At 52.1% G+C, this 21,585-nt stretch overlaps 2 protein-coding genes across 18 annotated transcripts in view; one reads left to right on the plus strand and one right to left on the minus strand.

Annotated features, from left to right (window-relative positions):
• The window catches only part of ELF4 (E74 like ETS transcription factor 4), a 40,085-nt gene extending 34,063 nt beyond the window's left edge, over window positions 1-6,022 (plus strand). For all 5 annotated transcript variants that reach the window (XM_049872112.1, XM_049872110.1, XM_049872114.1 and 2 more), the window contains 4 exons: window positions 802-885; window positions 975-1,167; window positions 1,836-2,213; window positions 3,303-6,022. In XM_049872112.1, coding sequence (XP_049728069.1) covers window positions 802-885; window positions 975-1,167; window positions 1,836-2,213; window positions 3,303-4,107 — 1,460 coding nt within the window. In that variant the 3' untranslated portion in view covers window positions 4,108-6,022. The remainder of the gene's footprint in view (window positions 1-801; window positions 886-974; window positions 1,168-1,835; window positions 2,214-3,302) is intronic.
• A 6,379-nt stretch (window positions 6,023-12,401) lies between these two features.
• The window catches only part of BCORL1 (BCL6 corepressor like 1), a 68,906-nt gene continuing 59,722 nt past the window's right edge, over window positions 12,402-21,585 (minus strand). For all 13 annotated transcript variants that reach the window (XM_049871986.1, XM_049871988.1, XM_049871992.1 and 10 more), the window contains 3 exons: window positions 19,562-19,639; window positions 18,130-18,283; window positions 12,402-14,815 (listed from right to left, as the gene is read on the minus strand). In XM_049871986.1, the coding sequence (XP_049727943.1) occupies window positions 14,533-14,815; window positions 18,130-18,283; window positions 19,562-19,639 (515 nt within the window). In that variant the 3' untranslated portion in view covers window positions 12,402-14,532. The remainder of the gene's footprint in view (window positions 14,816-18,129; window positions 18,284-19,561; window positions 19,640-21,585) is intronic.

Raw genomic sequence — 21,585 nt, forward strand, 5'->3', positions numbered from 1 at the left:
TTGATTTACTCAGGTAACGGCTGGTGGATACTGCCTTGTCAGCGTGGCAACTAAAACCCAGCGCCACCTGGCCTGCCCAACAGTTATGCCTTTAGGCTGCCCTTCCATTCCAAAAAAAAATTAGGCTCGGTAGATGATGCTCCTACGAAGGTGACTGAGGTGCAAGCAGGAGCCTATCTACAGAAAATAGCACCTATGGCAATTAGTGTTAAACTGCTGAACGATTTCTCACAGCTGGCAACGGAGACTGCAATGGCCAACAGAAACTGCTCATTAGCGCCCCTCCTCAAGCGGTGCCCAAGGCATGCGCCCTACCTGCCATACTGTAGGTACCCCTCTTAGGCAAGCATTAGACTTCTCCACAAGGAGCCCTGGTGGTGCAAGGGTTAAGCACTTGGCTGCTAACCTAAAGGTTGGTAGTTCCAACCCTCCTAGTGGCTCCATGGGAGAAAGACCTGGCGATCTACTTGCATAAAGATTACAGCCTAGGAAACCCTATGGGGCACTTCTACTCTGTCACATGGGATTGCTATGAGTCGGAATCAACTCTTTGGCACCTAACACACAACAACAATACACTTCCCCACACCCTAGCTGTGTTTCAGTGCTACCTTTGGGTCCAGAAACAAGGGTGGGCCACTGAGCAGGGGTGGACCCCTGATGGCTGGGCCTCCAGCCTCCATGACTTGCCCCCTCCTTGTCTGTGTCATCCCACCCCAGCAGGTGAGATCCTGGGCCTTCCCTCCCTCATAGCTCACCACAGCCTCAGCCTCATCCTGCTTTCCTACCTCTCTCTCACAGTCCGAAAGACAAAGGGCAACCGAAGTACCTCACCTGTCACCGACCCCAGCATCCCCATACGGAAAAAATCCAAGGATGGCAAAGGTATGGCTGGGAGGATGGTGAGGTGGGAAGGGAGCCCTTCCTCTGCCTCCAGGGTGCCCAGGCCATCCTTCACTGCTTGCCCGTTGCAGGCAGCACCATCTATCTGTGGGAGTTCCTCTTGGCACTTCTGCAAGACAGAAACACCTGTCCCAAGTACATCAAGTGGACCCAGCGAGAGAAAGGCATCTTCAAGCTGGTGGACTCCAAAGCTGTGTCCAAGCTGTGGGGGAAACAGAAAAACAAGCCTGACATGAACTATGAGACAATGGGGCGGGCCCTAAGGTAGGAGCTGCTGGGGCATGGAGTCCCTACCCGGTGACCGTCACCAAGCGCTGCCTTATGTCCAGCATCTCTCCTGCTGTAATGGAGGCCTGGCTAGTCCTTTGAGGACATGCATCTCATAGGCCTCCCATCTGCTTGCCCCTGGGCCCCTTCCCTAGGCCCTCAGGGTCCTCCGGGAGGGAAAACCCCCTCCTTCTCACATCTGTTGCCCTAGCCTTGCCTCTTTTTTATAGTGGGAAGAGCATTTCTGGGCTTCCCGTCCCAAGAAGGGATGCAGGGAGACAGGCTTGAGTTGGTTTCTCAGGCTGGGGGATGGTTGAAACCCCAGCCACCTGTCCCCTCACTCGTGTTTCCATCCCTTATTCACCCCTGTCCTCCGCCCCAAAGCAAGGTGGGGGTTGGCATTTGATAAGGGTTATTAAAACCCTTATTACTATCCTTTGAGTCCTCAGGGGAAAATCTTAGACATTTCCTAAAAGCCTTCCAAGTCCAAGAGTTGGACTTGTCCTTGCCCTTGTCCTTGTCCTTGGTCTCCTGGCTGGCTCCCCTGCCAGCCTCAGCTTCCTGCCTCCGCTGTGCTGGAAGGTGGTACATCAGGGAGACAGAGAGGGATGGCCTCCCCACTCAGTCCCTAGCCAACTCCCTACTCCCCTATCCTTGTCCCCCAGATATTACTACCAAAGAGGCATCCTTGCCAAAGTGGAAGGGCAGAGGCTGGTGTACCAGTTTAAGGAGATGCCCAAGGACCTGGTGGTGATTGAAGATGAGGACGAGAGAAGTGAGGCTGCAGCCATGTCCCCTCAGGCCTCCACCTCCTCCACTCCCTCCACCACCACCACCCGCCGAGCCAGCTCCAGGGTCTCTTCCAGAGCCACCACCCAGGGCAAGGGCAGCCCTTCCTGGGAGAAGCCAAAGGTTCAGCATGTTGGTCTACAGCCATCTGCGAGTCTGGAATTGGGACTGTCCCTAGATGAGGAGATCCCCACTACCTCCACTGTGCTTGTCTCTCCACCAGAGAGCCAGGCCAAACTCACCCAAGCCGTGAGGTAAGGGCACCAGAGTAAGTATGATGCTGCTCAGCACCTCAGGTGGAGGGGCTCAGTCTTCAACATCTCGCAAAGCTCTGCTGTGTCTCTGGCCTCACGGGACCCTAACAGAATTCCCGGAAAGCCAGTGCGGCACTTGTTGGTCAAGAGAGGAAAGGTGACTTGCCCAAGGTCACACACTGGGGTAATGGCAGAGCCAGCACTTGATCTGGGAGGCCTGCCTTCTGCCGCCAGCTGGGGCTGCTCCTGTTACACCAGCGTTCTCCCTCAAGCAGCCACCAGGAGCTTCCACCTCTGGGCCCATCCCCTCAACTCTCCTTCACTCCAGAAGAGAGGCAGCAGAGACCATTGCAGGAATATCTACTCTGCTTTCCTCAGGTCCTCCAGGCCCAGCTGGAAAGCTCTCAGTATTTCTGGTCCGTGCTAGGGTGCCCCCAATTTTCCCTGAAAAGTTTGGACTTTTTCTGGGTTCTGCATATGTACCTCTCACCTACTGTGCACTCTTCTGAGGAGGGGAGGCGTAGAGTGGAACGGTGAGGAACATAAGCTCTGGTGTCAGCAAGCCTAGATTTGAGTCCCTGCTCTACTGCTTGCTAGATGCGTGCTCTCGGACAAGTTACATAACCTCTCTGTACCTCAGTTTCCTCAAGCAATCAAATCAAGTTATTAATTTTATTAGAATGTGGGCTGTTGTGAGGATTGAGTGAACTACTGCATGTAAAGTGCTCAGAATGATCCCTGATCTATACTAAATACTCAATAAGCGTTAGCTAAAACAACAAGGTTCCTGGGAGGTGCAAATGGTTGGCACTCAACTACTAGCCCAAAGGTTGATGGTTTGGGCCCATCCAGCAGTGCTGTGGAAGAAAGCCCTGGCGATCAGCTTCTGTAAAGACTATATCCAAGAAAACCCTATGGAGCAATCCTACTCTGTAACACATGAGGTCGCCATGAGTCGGAATTGACTCAACGGCAATGGGCAAAACAAAAAACAAAACACCTTCAGCTTCACTCTTCATGTGCCCTCTTTTCTAACCAGCTGGGGCATGTCTGCTGTCTTAACCAAACCTATTTTCTGTTTTTTCTCAGCCCTTCTTCAGTGCCTGGCAACATCCACCTAGGAGTGGCCCCTGTGGGGTCAGGCTCTGCCTTGACCCTGCAGACAATCCCGCTAACCACGGTGCTGACCAACGGGCCTCCCACCAGTACTACTGCTTCAACCCAGCTAGTTCTCCAGAGCGTTCCACCTGCTTCAACCTTCAAGGACACCTTCACTTTGCAGGCCTCGTTTCCCCTGAACACCAGTTTCCAAGAGAGCCAGGTGGCAGCACCAGGGCCTCCACTGATTCTCAGTGGCCTTCCCCAACTTCTGGCTGGGGCCAACCGCCCAACCAATCCAGCACCACCCCCGGTCACGGGTGCTGGACCAGCAGGCCCCAGCTCTCAGCCCCCTGGGACTGTCATTGCTGCCTTCATCAGGACTTCCAGCGCCACAGGAGCCCCTGGGGTCAAGGAGGGGCCACTCAGGTCCTCCTCCTATGTGCAGGGCATGGTGACTGGGGCCCCTATGGAGGGGCTGCTGGTTCCTGAAGAGACCCTGAGGGAGCTCCTGAGAGACCAGGCTCACCTTCAGCCACTCCCAACCCAGGTGGTTTCAAGGGGTTCCCAGAATCAGAGCCTTATGGGGAACCAGACTTTCTCTCCACCCAGCCGCCCCACTGTTGGGCTGACCCCAGTGGCTGAACTTGAGCTCTCCTCAGGCTCAGGGTCCCTGTTTATGGCTGAGCCTAGTGTGACCACCTCTGGGAGCCTTCTGGCCAGATCCCCCACTCCAGCCCCCTTCTCTCCATTCAACCCAACTTCCCTCATTAAGATGGAGCCCCATGATATATAAGCGAAGGGGCTGGGGGAAGTGTGGCCTACTAGGCCAATTTGAGTAGCATTTTTTTGTGGACTTCCTCTAGTGGAGACTGACTTCAGTAGAACACCCTGCCCTTACATTTCAGCCCCCATCCCTGCCTGGCATCACCATGGTCAAGCTCTGCCTAGTTCAAACCTCCCTGGTATCAGACCATGGTCTTCAAGAGTATTAGGGGGATATGCTCTTGCCAGGATAATGGCCTGACTTGGCAATGGAGGGAAAACCTCCTGGGCCAGGGAGAAGTCAGTGCCCAGGCCAGGTGCAGGGCTTAGCGAGACGCGGCCTTTTGCCTGACTGCATTTCACCAGCCGCATTCCCTACACAGGGAACTTGCTATCCCGTATGTGAATATCTCTGTATGTATTTGTGTGTATTTGTGAGTTCGTATCTTAGTTTCTTCGGGGGGAACAAGGGTGTAGCTGTGAGGTCTTCGAGGGTGTGTGTCTCTCTGTGGGTCTGCCACAGACGCGGGGACTTTTTTAAAGGGAAAAGCATGAGGTAATTCCCTTTGTACAAACCAAGATTTGGTTGCTCTGGGACTATGGGGTACAGGTTGGAGCCTCCAGGTCTAGAGAGATGTCACAGCTGTCACAGGATGAAGGTAGGAGAGCTGCAATGTATGTGGACCAGGAGACGGGGATGCAGTTGGAAGGGACGAGAAGACCGAGTGGTATAAAACCACGAAGAGAGGCTAGCCTGAGGTGCTTTCTCTTCCTGGAGTTTGCTGCACTGGCCACCACAGTCGCCACGCGAAAAGGCTGCGACCGTGGCTGCCCCAGAGTGCTTTGCCAGGGGCAAAGTGCCCCTCCAGAGTCAGAGCCAGCCACAAAATCCCCAGTCAGGGCTGACTTAATTGAGCATCTGTGCCTAGGGCTTTGGGCTGTTTCTGGAATACCAGCCCTCTGCAGGACAACAGTCTTCTCTGACACCCTGGCCTACATCCTCGGTCCTGGGTTCCCTCTGGATTAATTTTTAAAAGCCAGTTGCTGGTGAGTCAACTCTAACTCCCGGCAACTCCATGCATGTCAGAGTAGAACTGTGCTCCACAGGGTTTTCAATGGCTCAGTTTTCAGAAGCAGATCACCAGGATATTCTTCCAAGGCATCTCTGGGTGAACTTGAACCTCCAACCTTTCAGTTAGCTGCTAAGCATGTTAACTGCACCACCCAGGGACTCCGTGGATTCATTTTGCCCCTGATATTTCCCAGCTGTCAGGCCTTGCTGAGGATAGTCCTGGAGTGGTGTAGATTGGGCCCACTGCCACTCTGCTCCTGCCACCCAGCCTGCTTTCTACTCATCTCGTGGGGTTCCTAACCCACTCTCCCGATGGCTCCCGCAGACCTTCTCAAGTAGACCACTGCCCCTCATCTCCAACTCATTCCTCCTCCACTAAGAAGACAAGTGCTCCCATGGTGCCTCTCCTGTCTCCATCCATGTGGCTCGTTGCTCCCCTCTGTCCTCTTTCTGAGGGTCAACCTATTCTCTCTTAAAGCCAACCCCTGAGCCAAGGGCTGGGTCCCCTCCCCCCTCCCCTCTTTGAATTAGCCTGTCTCTCTTCTGCCAAGTTTGGGGGCAAGGCTAAGAAGTGTCAGCCTTGGAAACAGCCATGTCTTTCTGGTGAATTTGGTTGGTGTGAAATTTGTGCCTCAGGACCTTTGCTATGTCCTCGGTACAAAGCCGCACACTTGACCTAACTACCTCCCCTGGTTGCTCTTCACACTCTTCACCCTCTTCTGGTAGCTACCAGCCCTATCATCTTTTCCCACTCTCGTTCTTCTCCCTCCTCCTCCAGGAGGAAACCATCTATGGTTGTGCAGGTGCATTACTACACATCTCCACCAGATGGCATTAAAGTGTCTTTTTCTAATAAAATCAGTTTATTATGGCAGTTTCCTGGTGGTTGCAAGTAAAGCGTCTTGAGAAGGGGTCACGTTTGTAAAATGTGCACAAAGGCGCTGCATGGGTTAGGGGCGGCCCTGCCCCCCCCAAAACCTGGCTTCTGTCCCTCCCCCCCCAGAAACTCATCATCGGAAGGTAATCGATACCCTCACAGTCAAATCCAACGTCTTCTTCACAGTTCTCGGTCCCTTCTAGCCCTCACAGCATGTGACACTACTTCCCATTCCCTCCTCTGCACTATCCTGGTTCTCCTGCACTCTCCTGCTGCCCGTCCTCTGTGCCTGTGCTGGCTCTTCATCTGTGGCTTTAAATGTGGGTGCACCCCAAGGGTCTCGTCCATTCTCATGGCTCCAGTTCGGCTCTAGAATGCCAGCCCCTCCTTTCCTCCTCAGCTCCTGGCTCACATCTGGTGGCCTGCCAGCCATTTCCACCTAGATGCCTGTCAGCCCCTCAAAGACAGCCCTCTATTAAAAATGGATTTCCATATTCTTCCCATGTACACAAAAAACCTTCCCCAAACTAAAAACCTCCACGCCTTCTTTCTTTCTGTTCATGATGTCGCCATTTCTCTGACCTTCTAACCTCGAAATAGCAGACCTGTCCGATGGCTGCCTTGTCCCATTTTCCCATTTCCGGAGATCCAGCCCAATTTGCAATGTCTCTAACGTCTGGCCTTTCTTCCACATTCCCAGAGCTTAACTCAACCCCCCTAGCTTCCCTCCCCTGAACACACTAATGGCCCCCAGTATGATCAGTGGCACCCCCTCTGATCTGCCAGGGAACCAATTCTGTCCTTCTGCTGAAGAGCCTCCAGTGGCTCCTCACTGCCTACAGGTAGGAGTGATACTCAAAATACTTCACCTCCAAGCCATCCTAGGTGGCTGGGCATGAATTCTTTAGTTGCTGGATCGTGAGGCAGTCCAGGGGTCCCGGAAGAGTTGGGGAGGGCACTTGGGAGGGCTCAGGGCAGTAGTTCGGGAAGTATTTCAAGCTTGCCCTGCTTTCTGACAAGGTCCCGAGTCCTCAGCCTGCCATTCGAGGCCCTTGCCCATCGGGTCGTAACTGACTTTTCCAGTCCTCTCCCCCACCGGTCGTCCACGTGAATGCGCGGCCCCAGTTGAACTGATGGGCTCACTGGCCTCTGGACATGCGTGGGGCTTTCCCCCCTCTGTGCTTTTGCTTTATTTGGTTCTGTTTGGCAACAGTGGTCTTTCCACGTCTCTTCTTACCAGTTTCTGTCAACTCCAACTCACGGTGACCCCACGTGTTCAGAGTAGAACTGTGCTCCGTAAGGCTTTCTTGGCTGTGATTTTTTAGTAGCTCACCAGGCCCTTCTGAGGCACCTCTGGGTGGACTCCAATCACCAACCTTTTGGTTAGCAGTCAAACACCTCCAATACCAACTAAATCGTACCTGTCCTTCAAGACTCAACTCATGGAAGCATCCTCCCCACACCAGCCTAGCCTTAAGTGAGTTCTTGATTTTGAACTCATAGCAATTGCCACTCTTTTGGCAACTGATCGTGACCAGCCTGTGACATCTCCTCTATCGTAATCACTGTTACTGTTACTGAAATCTTGAACAACCTGTACCTAGTCTCCCCAATTAATGTGTTACCTCCTGAGGGGCGGGGGCCTGTATCACCTGCAGAACAAGGCACACCACGAGTGTACAGTGAACATCAACCAACAGTGACTGGTTGAGCTGGTGGGAGAAAGGGAGCCGAACTTTGAGGTGGGTGACCTCTGACCTCCTGTCTGCACAGGCACTCATCCCAGGTGCTCCACTGCCCAGGGGCTGCCCTCCCTGGCTCAGTGCCCTCATGATACCCCCACCCCTCAGCCTTACCACCCAAGATTTGTTACTACTTTAAACATCTTCTGCCCCTAAAGAGACTTCCCTGTCCAGTTTCTTTCTTACTTAAGGTGTTAAACCTGCCCATCTGATAAATTAACCTGTGCTGATATAGTTAAGGAAACCCTGGTGGCATAGTGGTTAAGTGCTACAGCTTCTAACCAAAGGGTCGGCAGTTCGAATCCACCAGGCACTCCTTGGAAACTCTATGGGGCAGTTCTACTCTGTCCTAGAGGGTTGCTATGAGTGGGAATCGACTCAATGGCAACAGGTTTGATATAGTTATGGGAGAGGGCTAGAGGAGAACCTCAGGAGACAGGTTCACTTGAACGGGGGTCATGTGGCAACCACATCCCTGCCTTTGCCACAGTGTCATGGAGGAGAGACCCCATCCCCGCCCCCAGTACCTGACGTATTCCTTTTTCAACACTTTGTACGTATCTCTTATTTTTTTTCTTATTGTAGCACTTAGCACATTGCAGCACCTTCCTTATTTATGTATGTTTCTCCTCCGATAGACTGTGAGCTCCTCAAGGACAGGGACTGTGTGTTGGTCACTGCTGTATCTCCAGCGCCTAGCACAATGCCTGGCACACAGTAGGTGCTCAATAAATGTTCAGTGAAAGAACGAATGAGTCCTGTCTCTAATTAGGGGGCCTTCAGCCCTCTACTATGGCAGGTAAGAGGAGTGGGAGATGGACAACCCACCCCCGTTCTTTGACCGCTCATATAACACTGCCAGGAGCCCTGGTAATGCACTGGTTGAAGTGCTTGGCTGCTAACCGAAAGGCTGGTGGTGGGAACCCACCAGCTGCTCTGAAGGAGAAAGATGCGGCAGTCTGCTTCCCTAAAAATTTACAGCATTGGAAACCCTGGGGGCAGTTGTACTCTAGCCTATGGGTCGGTGTCAGTCCGGAACCGACTGGACAGCAAAGCGTTTGGTTACGTTTTGTAATACTGCGAGGCAGCTGCTTCCTTTGCCCATGTCTAGAGCCACAGAATCCACAACAAACCCAGGGCTGGTTCCAGCTGTGCCTTGCTGTCACCAGGCACAGCGGGCCAACTCCTGATCTCCCTTCCTCGGCTGCTGCCTCCTTCCAGGGACTGCCTCACCACGATTTTCCTCTTCCTTGGGCAGGACTGAGCGGTGGAACTCTTACGCCCCAGTGGAACGGGCGGAATAAGAAGTTATACTGACGACCATAGACCTTTCTGACCCCATCACGTATTCTAAGAGGCCAAAGCCGCGGCACTCGGAGCGAGTGAGCTCATTCCTCCCCGGGCCGCTCCCAGGGCTGGGGACCACGCCGGACCGAGCCTCCGAGAGCCTCGGCCCTGGTTCGCCGGGCGTAGACGCCGACGTCCAGCAGGTGGCGCTGTCGAGCCGGCTGCAGCAGGCGGGTGGTCCAGCGGAGCCCAGGAAAGGAGGGGGGACCGGGACGGGGCCTGCTACTCCTGGCAGCGGTGGCCGGCACATCTTTCCATTCCTCTGTCATGCCCCAGCGCCCCCAACTGTCATCCGGCTGCTCGGGCCTCCATCAACGCCTCCCATTGCTCCGGAGCTTCAAACCCCTCCCCCTTCCTCGGCCTCCCCCCCGCCCAGGCCCCGGAAATGTAGCCGTCGACTGAATGTCCTCTCCCCATTGGCCAGTGGCGCCGGCCCCGCCTCGCCGTGCTCGGCAGGTGAGCGCGCGGCGGCGGTCGGGGGCAGTGGGCTGCGCCCCAGCCGCCGTCCGCGTCCTCACACGCTCTGCCTGCAGGGGCGCCCTCAGGTGGGCCGCTTTCCACCTTGAAATCGGAGCGGAAGCCAGGTGCCCACGACATGTTTGCAGCGGAGGGCCCCGATCGACCGCTGCGTGAGCCCAAGCTCCGGAGAGCCAGAGTGGAGCCAGCGGACACCAGCCTCCGGGGACACATGGAACCCCCACAGGGCCGAGGACCTCGTGCCGCCCCCTCACAGCTAAAGACCCCCTTTGCGGCAGAACCGCCCCCCGCCCCACCACACACGCTTGCTTGCCTGGTTGGTGGTGGGACACACAATAAATAGGCTGTAGTATGGAAGGAAGGGGATAGGAGTTTACTGCCCAATTCACGCCCCTCCAAACCCACCTAAAACCACTCGCCCTCAGTGGACTGTGACTCCCGGCGACCCCATGTGTGTCACAGTGTACCTGTGCTCCGTCGGGTTTTCAATGGCTGGTTCCAAATAGGGATACGGAGATAGGGGATGGTCCTTTCTCAGGGAATAAGGGCCTCCCTGCCTACCCCCCATCCCAAGGAGGAACATTCTGGTAAGACTGTCATTAACCAACTGCCTTCTATAGGCTTACTGCCCTAGGTAGGTAGACCCGAAACCCGTTGCTATCTAATCAATTCTGACTCATAGTGACCCTACCGGACTGAGCAGAACTGCCCTATAGGATTTCCAAGGCTGTAATCTCTACAGAAGCAGTCTGCCACATCGTTCTCCCACAGAGCGGCTGGGGACCAGCTGGTGGGTTCCAACTGCCAAGCTTTAAGTTAGCAAAAGGTAGCAGCCAAGTGCTTAACCACTGCACCACCAGGGCTCCCCCTGGGTAGGTAGGACGAAACTAACTTCAACTGTCACAGCCATGAAGAGTGCACAAGGCGCCATGTTTTGCCCTCAGTATAATTCTCATATGATTCTCTTTTGTTGGTAAATTGAGCCCCATCTAGCAGACGGAGCAATGAGGGCTCCAGAAAAGGTTCGGTTCTCACTCACAGTGCGCCTAGGGAGTAAGTGGTGGAGCTGACTCTAGGTCACACTGAACGACTTAGGAGACCATTTAATAAAAGGCCACCATCCTCACCCCAATTCAGACCAGCGAGGCAGATTTAACATCAAAGCCCATACCTCCTGCCTTGCTCTCTGCAACCTGGTGGGGGGAGGGGCAGTGGGAGGACACTGGAAAAGGTGTGGGTAGGAGCCCACAAGCAGGAAAACCAGAAGCTGCTGAAAACTGACAAAGGGGCCACACACACACAGATACGGCTGGTTCAGATGTCCACAGCTCCCCAAAGGACCATCCTTGTCTGCCTTTGATGGTGTTCTGACTTTGCCCACAGCATCCCCCTCCCACCCTAAACGGAAATCCTTATAATATCCTTCCCACCTTCCCTCTATCCTCTCTTCTCTCAAGGGATTGAATGGCGGCCCCTCCCTTTCCACTCTCTCTGCCTGTCCCACCCCCAACACATGTTTACCGATTTATTAAAACAAAAGCAAACAAAAAACCCCTGACCTCTGTCACTACCCAGTTGAAAATCTTCCCATGGTTCCCAATGTCTAAGACAAAGGTCCCAGCTGTGCTCTTCAGCCTGGACTGCAGGGCTCCTGCCTCCCCGCCACCTCCCTCCCCCACCATTCAGCCACACCAACATTCAAGTGGGTTGTAGCTGCCTATACCTACTCCTCCTCTTCTCTGGCTCCATGCATTTGCTCAGACTGTCCCTTTGGTTCAAACATTCTTCCCTACCTCCCCTAATTCCTACTTTTCCACTTATTAAGTATCAGCCAGTCTTCACTTTTCCCGGGAAGTCTTCTCTGACCACCCCAGGCCCCTTGCCCAGTCTAGGCTGAGGTCCATCCCTTTGAGCAGCTACTACATCCTGTGCCTAACTGAATCCTTGAACCCCATGGCTTTCATAGCCGGCTCTCATAGCCTATTGCCATGTCTGTTCTTCACTTCACTTAAAGTTCCAACCGGAGGATGGACCTGAATCTGAACCATTACGGGGTTGTCGGGGAACCAGAGAAACGCAGCTATTCCAGACGGTCTTGGGATCAGAAATGCAAAGGGAAAGACCAACAAGAAAGACTAATGCTATGGCTCAGAGGGGTGATGCCCTATAGCTACATGTCTGGGCAGAAAGAGCCAGACCTGGGTTGAGGCCAGCTCCTGGGGCTTGAGCAGAGAGAACAGCTCACTACCAGGGATGGCTGGATGCTAGTCAGCCAGGCACAAAGACCCCCTTACCTACACGCTCTCTTCCTGTGGTGAGAGGCCCCAAGAACACAGCTTAAAAGGGCCTCATCCTAGTCCTGTCAAACATTCCCTTCCCCTGGAACAGAAACAGGTGCCTTCTGGAGCCAGCAGTCAGAAGGAACCATAGCTTCTAGCACCATTTTTCAGAAACTCGTAAGATCTTTGTTGGACATCTTAGGAAAGCAGCACCACAGGAGGCTGACACGGTGAGGGGGGTGGCAGGGCAGGGGCGCAGCTTCGCTCAGACCCGCCGGACATTGGCACAGTAGTCCAGGCAGGGAGACCACGCAGCCAGGCACTGGTTTGGGTGGTCCAGGGCAGGCAAGAGAACCAACCAGCAGGTGATTTTCTTGCTTACTGTCCCCTCTTGCTGCTCGATGGAGCCACCACAAGTCTCACCAGATGGCAAGAATCCTGCCACTCCTCTGGCCAACAAGGAACGCTGACACACATGCACACCCTCCCCCCTACCCACCAAGAGGACTCAGGACGTGCCCTGCCTTTTCTTTTCCTTCCCTTCCAGAGCTTGACCCAGTGACCCAGAACTCTACTAGCCATTCCACCTTATTCTTCATTTGTTGCACTCCTCAGGGTCCCAAACTGCCGAGCAGGACCAGGGGTTCCCCTGTGGACTTAATCGGGACGCCAATCTTCTTTAACCAGTGAAAAGCCACAAAGGGCAGGTAGTGAAAAGAGAGACGGGAGACAGAAGCCCTGAGCCAGGTTTTCGGTATGCAAGTGTTTTTGACTCCACAGCCTGTTGCTTAAAACGAAACATCGACAGCAGCCAGAATACACACCCAAATGCATAAAAATAAAGGCAAATATAAAATAAACCACACAATTACCACGGCCCAAACAAAACCAAAAAGTCCAAATGCAAAACCCCTCAACTTTATATATATATATATATTTTTGTTTTGTTTTTGTTTTTTTAAAAAGGGAGAACAACTGTTCAAAACCAACTGGGCAGTACGGTGGGGTGGGAGCAGTCCTACAGAAGGGGGCCTAGAGCATCCCCCCCGGGAACAAAGAACAAACACAATACAAAGAAAATAACCACCAATGCTCCCGCGTGGGTCAGGAGCCTCCAGAGAATAGATTGTCCCATCCTCAAACTGGCTTTTTTTTTTTTTGTCTTCCCCCCCCCATTTTCTTCTTTTGTTGTTGTTGTTTTAGCACCTGTACAATAAAACTGTACCATCTCCAACCAGAGCCAGCCACGGGGAGGCCCTCTTGACTTTGGATGGCACATACTCTCTACAAGGATTGTTCGGAAAAATAGCAATTGGTAGAAAAATAAGAACAAGAGTGGGAAAGACAACACCACTGAGGGGGCAGGCATGGGGAAGCAGCCAAGCTCCTCCCTCCCTCCTCCTCTCTCTCTCTCTCCCTGAACAAACCCAGCACTGCAGGCCCTTGAGGCCAGGAGGGAGGCCTGACGGCCACACTCAGCCCCAAGCCTGCAGGCAGGAGTGGAGCCGGAGCTGGAGACGAATCTCTTGCCTAAGAAACAGCTCAGGCCTGGATTTCACATCTGGCCGTCGGTCCCAAAGCCCTCTGCAGATTCCAAAGGAGACTGGGGGCAGAGGAAGGAGAGAGGCACTGCTAGTCTGGGAAGGGATGAGAGCCGGGAGCTGAGAAGCTCAGTATCTAGAGAGGGCTCAGCCAGAACCAGGTGGGGTGGGTGGGGCTGCAGGGGAAAGATGCGGGAACAAATCCAGATTGTGCACTCTGAGGGGGCAGCGAAGGGGGGGGCACCTTACCCAGCAGACCCATTCTCTACTCTTCCTTTATTAGAGTCACTCATTAACCTCTCCCCCGACAATCCTCCCCGCCCTGGTAAACACATATCTCAAAATAGCAGGGCTGCCACGAAGGAGAGGAGGGGAAAACGAGAAAAAACTGTGTGTGGAGGGGAGCACCAAAGCCTTGGGATTGACCCCAACCCCCAGCCCCGGGCCAGCACCAGCTAGCTTCATTAGTCACACTTGATGTCTCCCCAGCCACCCCCCCGCCTTCCCCGGTGGGGAAAAACCCCAAGAGTCACTTTGTAAGAGGCAGGGAGGGGCTCCAGAGCTTATCAAGAAACAGAAGGTGGTGAAGAAAGTCCCTCAATACAAGTTGTCTCAAACCATCACAGTGATACAGACTTATCAGAAACCAATGAAACAATACAAATTAAATACTAATAAAATAAATACTATGAAAGACAGAAGAACACAGGGGAACAGAGCGGGCGCTCAGAGATTTGAGCTTTTCTCATTTCTCCTCAGGACAGGCCATGGCCATCCAGGGCCCAGGTTTGGTCTTGGTCATACCCCGGGAGGCCAGTCCAAAGGACCCTAGCGCCACCTCCCACCACCCCTGGGACCTGTTGTCCTCAGATGTGGGGTTGAACTCTCCACCCCCATCACCAACCACCACGACACCAATGACGATGACAGGGAGATGAGAACTAATTGTAACCCCCCCAAAAAATCCAGTCACTAATGCTGGCATTTGATAAGGCGGCTTCTTGTTGGTCCATATTATTGCCTCATTCTGCAGTCTGGTGCTCGGTGGGGGGAGACATGGGAGATGGGGGAAGGGCGGACTCAGGAGGAGAAAGAAGAAAAGGGAGGGGCCGTTTCCCCCGTCAACTGCTCCAAGACTGGAATTCCACCTCAGACCCTAGGAGCCTGAGCAGCTCTGGCTCATACCGCACCAGCTCCACAGTCTCAGAAGAGCCTGGGGTAGATCTGTCAGCCAGGCCTCCAGGCCTCTCAGCAGGGGTCAGCAGCTGACTGGAGGCCACCTGCCGGTAGAACTCTGCCTTGGGCAAGGTGGCAATTTCAAAGTGCGGGAATCGGGCCTGAAAGATCCTCGAGGAAAGCTTCAGCCTCTTCAGGACGTCTGTAAAGAGGAACCAGTTGCAGGGCCTGGAAAAGGCAAGAATGAGAGTTAGGGAAGGAGGCTGAGGGGAAGGCTGGCAGGGCCACTGGATTTGAACCTGGCTGGTCACTCTCCCACTGGGCCACAGTGCTAGTCTGGCCTCCCTCCACTGAACCACAGGCTCACTGGGTATAGGTGAGGTGAGTATTTTCTGGTCCCCTCCACTGCCTGGCCCGGCTTTCGCCAAAATGGCGAGCACTCAATCCGTGACTGGCCTGTCTCAAAGAGAGGGAGAGGGACGGAAACGCAGAGTTGGTGTGAGCCTTCCAGAACTGAAAACTCTTTTCCATAGGCTTCCCCAGGACGTCATATCTGCACCCCGTGACCTGGGATGGACCATCTACTGGCACCCCCACCCCTGCCAACCCCGGCTCGTTTCCCTTTCCTGTTCTCACTCCTGCTTCTCTTGCCTTCTTGTTCTCCACGATGTTCCCCAGCAGAGGGGGAGCCGTGGAGAAAGGCCTAAACTGCGGGTAATCCAAAAGGCATTTCTCTTTGGCTCTGGAATGCATTAGACAACTTTTTTCTCCGGCTGCGGCAGCAGAGGCAGCACCATCGTTTCTGCAGGGTCGGAGCTCACATTACAGACTGACTGCTGAGTGTACCCAACTGGGCGGCAGCCTGGGGACAGCTGGGAGGGGTGCCCGGGAGGCCGGTCAGGGGCCAGACACTGGCGCTGGTAAACCAGGAAGGGGGTGATCGAGAAACATTGCATCCCGATGCTAGTGGTCCCCGCGTTTACAGGGTTTCCCGCCTTGCATTCCGCTGCCCCAGTTCCAGCTGCCACCAGTTCCAGCCTGAACTATATTGTATCAGCCTACTAATTGGCTTCCCTCCACCAGAAGTCACTCTTCTGCATCCCCCACGTACCCTCATCTGATCCTCTATGTTACATTAGTTTCCTAAGAAGAAAATCTGACCCTCTCACTTTCTCCTCAACAGATTACAATGGCTCCCCAGTGCCTCCAGGAAAACTCCGAATTCTTCAGCCTGATATTATACAAGATCTTCCAAACGTGGCTGCATTCCACCTCGTCAGCTCAATCTCCACCCTATAACACACAATACACACTGTACCCCTCACCCCGCCAAGTGCCAGCCATTTGATCCAAGACTACCCACCGCTGTCGGAATATACAATGCACTTGTATGCCCGGTGCCTTTGCTTGTACCATGTCCTCCATTCTTCTCTCCTTTCTGGCCCAGCTCGGATGCCACTTCACCCGTGAAGCTTTCCCCCAATGTAACTGACTGCTCATCCCATCTTCTATGATCTCATGGCACTTGGCTGACACCCTAGTGTAAGTATAACAGAGCCCATTTCTGCAAGGATGCTGAAGCAACTTGAACTGCAGTTCTCTCTGCACAGCCCAGGAATGGGGGCTCGGGGTGACGTGGGGCTTTTATTTTTCACTCGACACTCTTCTGAATTCTTTTTTACAACAAGCATGGATCACTTTCCTAATAAGTCTACTTAGAACATTTTGTCTTTTATTATAGTTAATTATGTACTTGCCTGTCTCCTCCACTAGACTGTGGATTCTTTAAAAGGCCAGAGCCGTATTCTGGTCGTCGGGGTTTGACCTGGTGCAGCTGCTTAAGACATGTTTACGGCATTGATCCTTCTGTACAGCACCTAAAACTTCTACTCAGACTCCGTATCCTTATCCTTAAAATGCAACATTTCTCCCAAATGACAACAACCTCTGTCATCTCAGACAATCAGGGAATGGAGTGTTCTGGGTTAAGAGCAAAGGACCATCAATACCATCTACTTGGACCATCGCTTTGAAAGACTAAAAAAAAAAAAAAAACCCTGAACATAAACACAGGTGATCAGAACTCAGTCTTCTTCGATGATTCAGAAGGCACTTCTGAACCCCACAGGGCCTCAGAGGCATCATTCTACACCACGCCCCCCCACCTGAAGAACATAAATTTTCACATCACACTGCAGCTGTGGGGAAGGGCAGCTTCAGCATAAACTGTCACGTCAGGAAAACCCACAGACCAGCTTTGCCAGTCCTCTCTCCTGAAAACGTGCCTCGCCGACTGGCTCGCTGGGTGGCATGCAGCCTTTGATCGCCTCGTGCGCTGCCTGCACCTAAAGCAGACTGCCCTGGTCCTTTCACTGCCCAGGGCCCAAGATCGTTTCGGAGACGGCAGTGCTGAATGCTTCGGAGGAATTAATTACCCGTGCAACACTATATCCCAGTGGCCCTCCCCCGCCCGCAGAGATCAGCTTATGCCCAGAAGAATAAGGACCAAAAGCCCCTGAAACTTGACTCCTGTCAGTGTTATCATATAGGCTATTTTTATTCTTATCAGGCCATGGGGGAAGGGATGCAAAGAAACCACGGTCTAGTGGTTAGGCCTGTAAACGGAGGTCTCACCTGAAGGGTTCCTAACCCATCTTCCACCCCCTATCACGTGCCCTTCATGACATTTCACTTAAAAAAAAAAACCAGATATTTTTCCACTAGATATCAAAGAAAAATTGTTCTTATAACAGTATGCAAATATATTTGAAGTGGGCAAAGATGCAGGTGAGAAGACAATACTTAAAAATGAGGCTAAGAACAAAAGGACAGTCTTTGCTGGCATTCTCTTCTCCACAGCATGTCCCCACACTGATAGTGTGATGAAAACCATCAAGAACCACCAGCCCTGCAGGCTGCGAAATCCCTTCTGAATCATCAAATAGAAATGAAATTGAGTTTGGTCTAATGTTAAGTGTCAAGTACAGAGTCCTCAAAAATGAGTGACCCCTGATATAATAGACACAGTAATCAGAGATGACAGCACTGACGCCACCATTTTGCCAACATTGAGGCTACAAGACACCAGGCTGTGGACTACTTAAAAACCCGAGTGGCCCCACAGCTATGGGCAACCGTATGTCCTGGCTTTTCCTAGAATTTCAATTTCAAATATTCTGTCTGGCTGCCCCCAGAAACCACAAAAATGTTCTGAAGATTCTAATAGCTCATCAGCCAAAATCTCCCAGATCATCTCTTACGCTCAGGAACAGCACAAAGTAAACCCAGAGAGGGAACCTCAATTTTGGGCTCAGGAAATACATACGGTCAATCTACCTAGAGCTCACAGACCCTATTGTGAATATTAAGTAATCGGGGCGGGACGCCAGGCTAGCTTTTGTCACGTATCATCTTTCCTATGTTCTGCACTCGTGCTCCAGGTCTTCAGCTTCCTCCCGGAGAGCTCCACCCTTCCCAGGGAGGCGGGCCAGGGGTTGCCAGGATCCTGATGCTTGGTCCCTGTAGATTTCTCAGCCACTTACCCGCGGGACACTGACACTTGGAGGTTGTAACAAGGGAGAAGAGGCTTGTCTGAGAGTTCAAACATGAAATCATCCTCTTCCACATCATCTCCTTCTTGATCCGAGCTCCCAGGAGGGTTATGCAGGAGGTCACAGGCAAACCCACCTTTTCCCTCTGTAAGGAGGGCACATTGGGAATTAGGAGTCAGCTACACAGAAAAACTGAAGAAATGATACAAGAGATAAAGGGGTGTGCAGGTGGGTGATTGGGAGAAAACAAACAAGCCCACAGACCCTTCATCAGGGTCAACTTTCACTGATTCCATGGCTCAATTCTTGAGAGGGCACATGGAAGTTCTAGTCTTGGAAGAAAGTTATTCTGTGGCCAGAGGTTCATTACACTCCTCCCTCCTCCAATTGGAAAAAGCAAGAGGGTGTGAAGGATGAGCTGCTCAGCTGTTGAGGATGGAAGCCTGAAGATACTATCAGTGGTCAAGGGCCAGGTAAAAACTCCTGCCCTCCACCTGCTGAAACCTTTCCAAATTGCCCCACTGCCTGCTGGGATTCTCTAGAAGCCCAGAAGAGTCTCAGATGGCTCCCTTCCCCCAGCCATATGTTTGGGTGTGGCCTGTTTCATTCCATCCCAACTTTCTCCTTCTCCAGCTTCCCCCAAGTTTGGGGGCAGGTGCTTCCCTCAATCTTCAACCTCTGGCCCAACGGGCAAATGCCAGGGTGACCACCACGGATAAAGTCATGCTGCTCTTCCAAGAAAGGAAAACTTGGGCCAGAGGCTAAAGGCCCAGGAGACAGCGGCTGCCTCAAAAACTCTGTGTGCATTGTACAGTCAGGACAGGGAGGGAATGGTAGCTGCCAGATGAGGGGTTGGGTCCTTCTCGCATGTGAGCAATACCAGAAGAGGTGTCTTAACCCTCTGGCAGGGTTAACACAAAGCAAGGGAGAAACCCTGCCCCGTACCCCGCAAAAAAAACCCCAAACCCATTGCTGTCGAGTTGATTCCAACTCATACCGACCCTACAGGACAGAGTAGAACTGCCCTACAGAGTTTCCAAGGAGCGCACGGTGGATTCCAACTGCCAACCTTTTGGTTAGCAGCTGTAGCTCTTAACCACCATGCCACCAGGGTTCCCTAAGGAAGAAGAAAGGGACCTTAAAAGAAAGAGAAGTCAAAAGAACACTCAGGGTGGGGAGTGGTAGAGGGCTAATGAAGGACAGCTTTGTCCCATCAGTGTTGCATCTACCGGTTTAGGCAAGTGAATTGTGCCTCTGGGGAAAGGATGGGCTAGGGCTTTGGCTAAAAGAGTAAGCTATGAACGGGTAGAGAAGGGATACCTCTACAGGGTTACTCCTGTGAGAAGATTCAGTGAAACCCAAACCAAATCCCACATCTCTGAGCCATACAGTCAAGGTAGGAAGAAAACTGTTTAAAGCTTACCCAACACAGAACTGCTGTAAAAGTCCCAGGAGACTCCAGGATCACCCTCTGCCCGGCCCTGGAGATCTGAGAGGTGATCTGATGGAGAGAAGGCATGAGACAAGGAAAATGGGCTGGAGAAGGAGTCTAGGGACAACATAGATGCATATGGGGCTAGGGGGATGGGAGACGGGAAGGAAGGACCACAAGAGGGGCCCAGAGTGACCAGAGATACTTCCCGCTCTCAACCAGCAGTTGCAAACCAGCAGCCGAGAGCCAAATCTAGCCCAGTGTTTTAAAACCAAAAAATTTAATTAACTTCCCATACTTTAAAATTGGGAGGTTTCACATAAAAATCCAGATTTCCAGGTTTTCTAGAAAAAAAAAATCAGAAGATCTGGCAACACTGTGTCCACATTCCTGCATGTCAACAGTTGGCTGGAGGGAGAGGTGACATGCACTCTCTCCAATTCACCAGTCCCCACCCAAGGGCTTATCTTTTACATGATCGGCCTGAAGACATTTAGGTTTGTGACCCCTGCCTTAAACTGTGTAGGGGGTGGCTCTGCCAGTAGAATCCTAGACCTACCCTAGAAGTCGAATTCACGACGTATTCATATACCCACCCACCCGCCCCTGGTCTCTCCAATGTAAAGTAAGCAAGCATATTTCCTTCTGTTGCACTTTTGGAAAACATGGGAGAAATGGCCAGCTTTATCCTCATAAAAACCTTTCACTTCCACTCCTAGGTATATACCCAAAAGCAGATGTTCAAACAAAAACCTGAACACCAGTGTTCACTGCGGCACTATTCACAATAGCCGAAAGGTGGGAACAACCCAAGGGAACGTTAACAGATGACTGCATAAACAACATGTGGTATTATACATACCATGGAATATTACTCAGCCATAAAAAGGAATGAAGTACTAAAACATGCTACCATGTGGCGGAACCTTGAAAACATAGGAAGTCAAAGAAGCCAGATACAAAAGGCCATGTACAGTATGAGGCTACGTATATGAAATATCCAGAGCAGGTAAATCCATACAGAGAGCAGATTGGTGGAGAGGGAAATGGAAAGTGACTGCTTAATGGGTACATGGTTTCCTTTCTGGCACTAGACAGTGGTGACGGTTGCACAACACTGTGAATATACTGCATGCCACTCAACTGTACATTTTAAAAGGGTTACAATGGGAAATTTTACGTTGCGTGTACTTTACCCACACTGAAAAAGAACAAAAAAATACTCATTTACTTGATCTGAGGACAGACATCGTTAGCCTTGTTTCCTGGCTAAGCGCCATCTAGTGGAGCTCTTTCACTTCTTGGCCTAGTGGACAAAAAGCAGGTCCGCTGGTTTTCACGACAAATTCAACTGGGTCATCTGTGGGCACATGGCCCAGGAGTTGCCAAATGCCACCTAGTACAACTGACAAGCTGACATAGCTGTCACCAGCTCTCAAGTGACCCCAGAGTCCGAAGGGCACAGGTGAGGTCAGAGTACCCACTGAACACCAAACCCCAGGAGGAAGTTGGCAGCCACTATTGAAGGAGCAGAGCTAGTATCCATTCATCTGTTGATGGACACTTGGGTTATTTCTACCTTGTGGCTATTATGAATAGTACTGCTGTGAACATCGGTGTACAAGTCTCTGTTTTAACCCACATAACGGACTATTATTCAGCCGCACCATACAAAGAAATGAAATGAAGTCCTGATACACGCTACAGCATGAATGAGCCCTGAAAACATCATTCTCAGTGAAATTGAAAGCACCACAGCACCCCCAATACAGCTTCCCTTTGGGGCACACATCCTATCAACAAGAATACCTATCAGCTGTGGGGAGCTACTGAAATAACTCATTTTGTAGCAACCTTCTAGGAGATACGGGGTTTCTCCCATTAGGAAAAGGCAGCCAGAGAGAAGCTTTCAAAGTAACAGCTGAGCACCCAGAGTGGAAAAAAACTTTAGTCGTGTACATTAGGTCTTTTGTGAATTCTATGAGGAAAAAAAAAAAAAAGCTCCTCCTCTGAGG

This window comes from Elephas maximus, chromosome X (genome assembly GCF_024166365.1).
Source record: "Elephas maximus indicus isolate mEleMax1 chromosome X, mEleMax1 primary haplotype, whole genome shotgun sequence".
NCBI classification, from domain to species: domain Eukaryota; kingdom Metazoa; phylum Chordata; class Mammalia; order Proboscidea; family Elephantidae; genus Elephas; species Elephas maximus.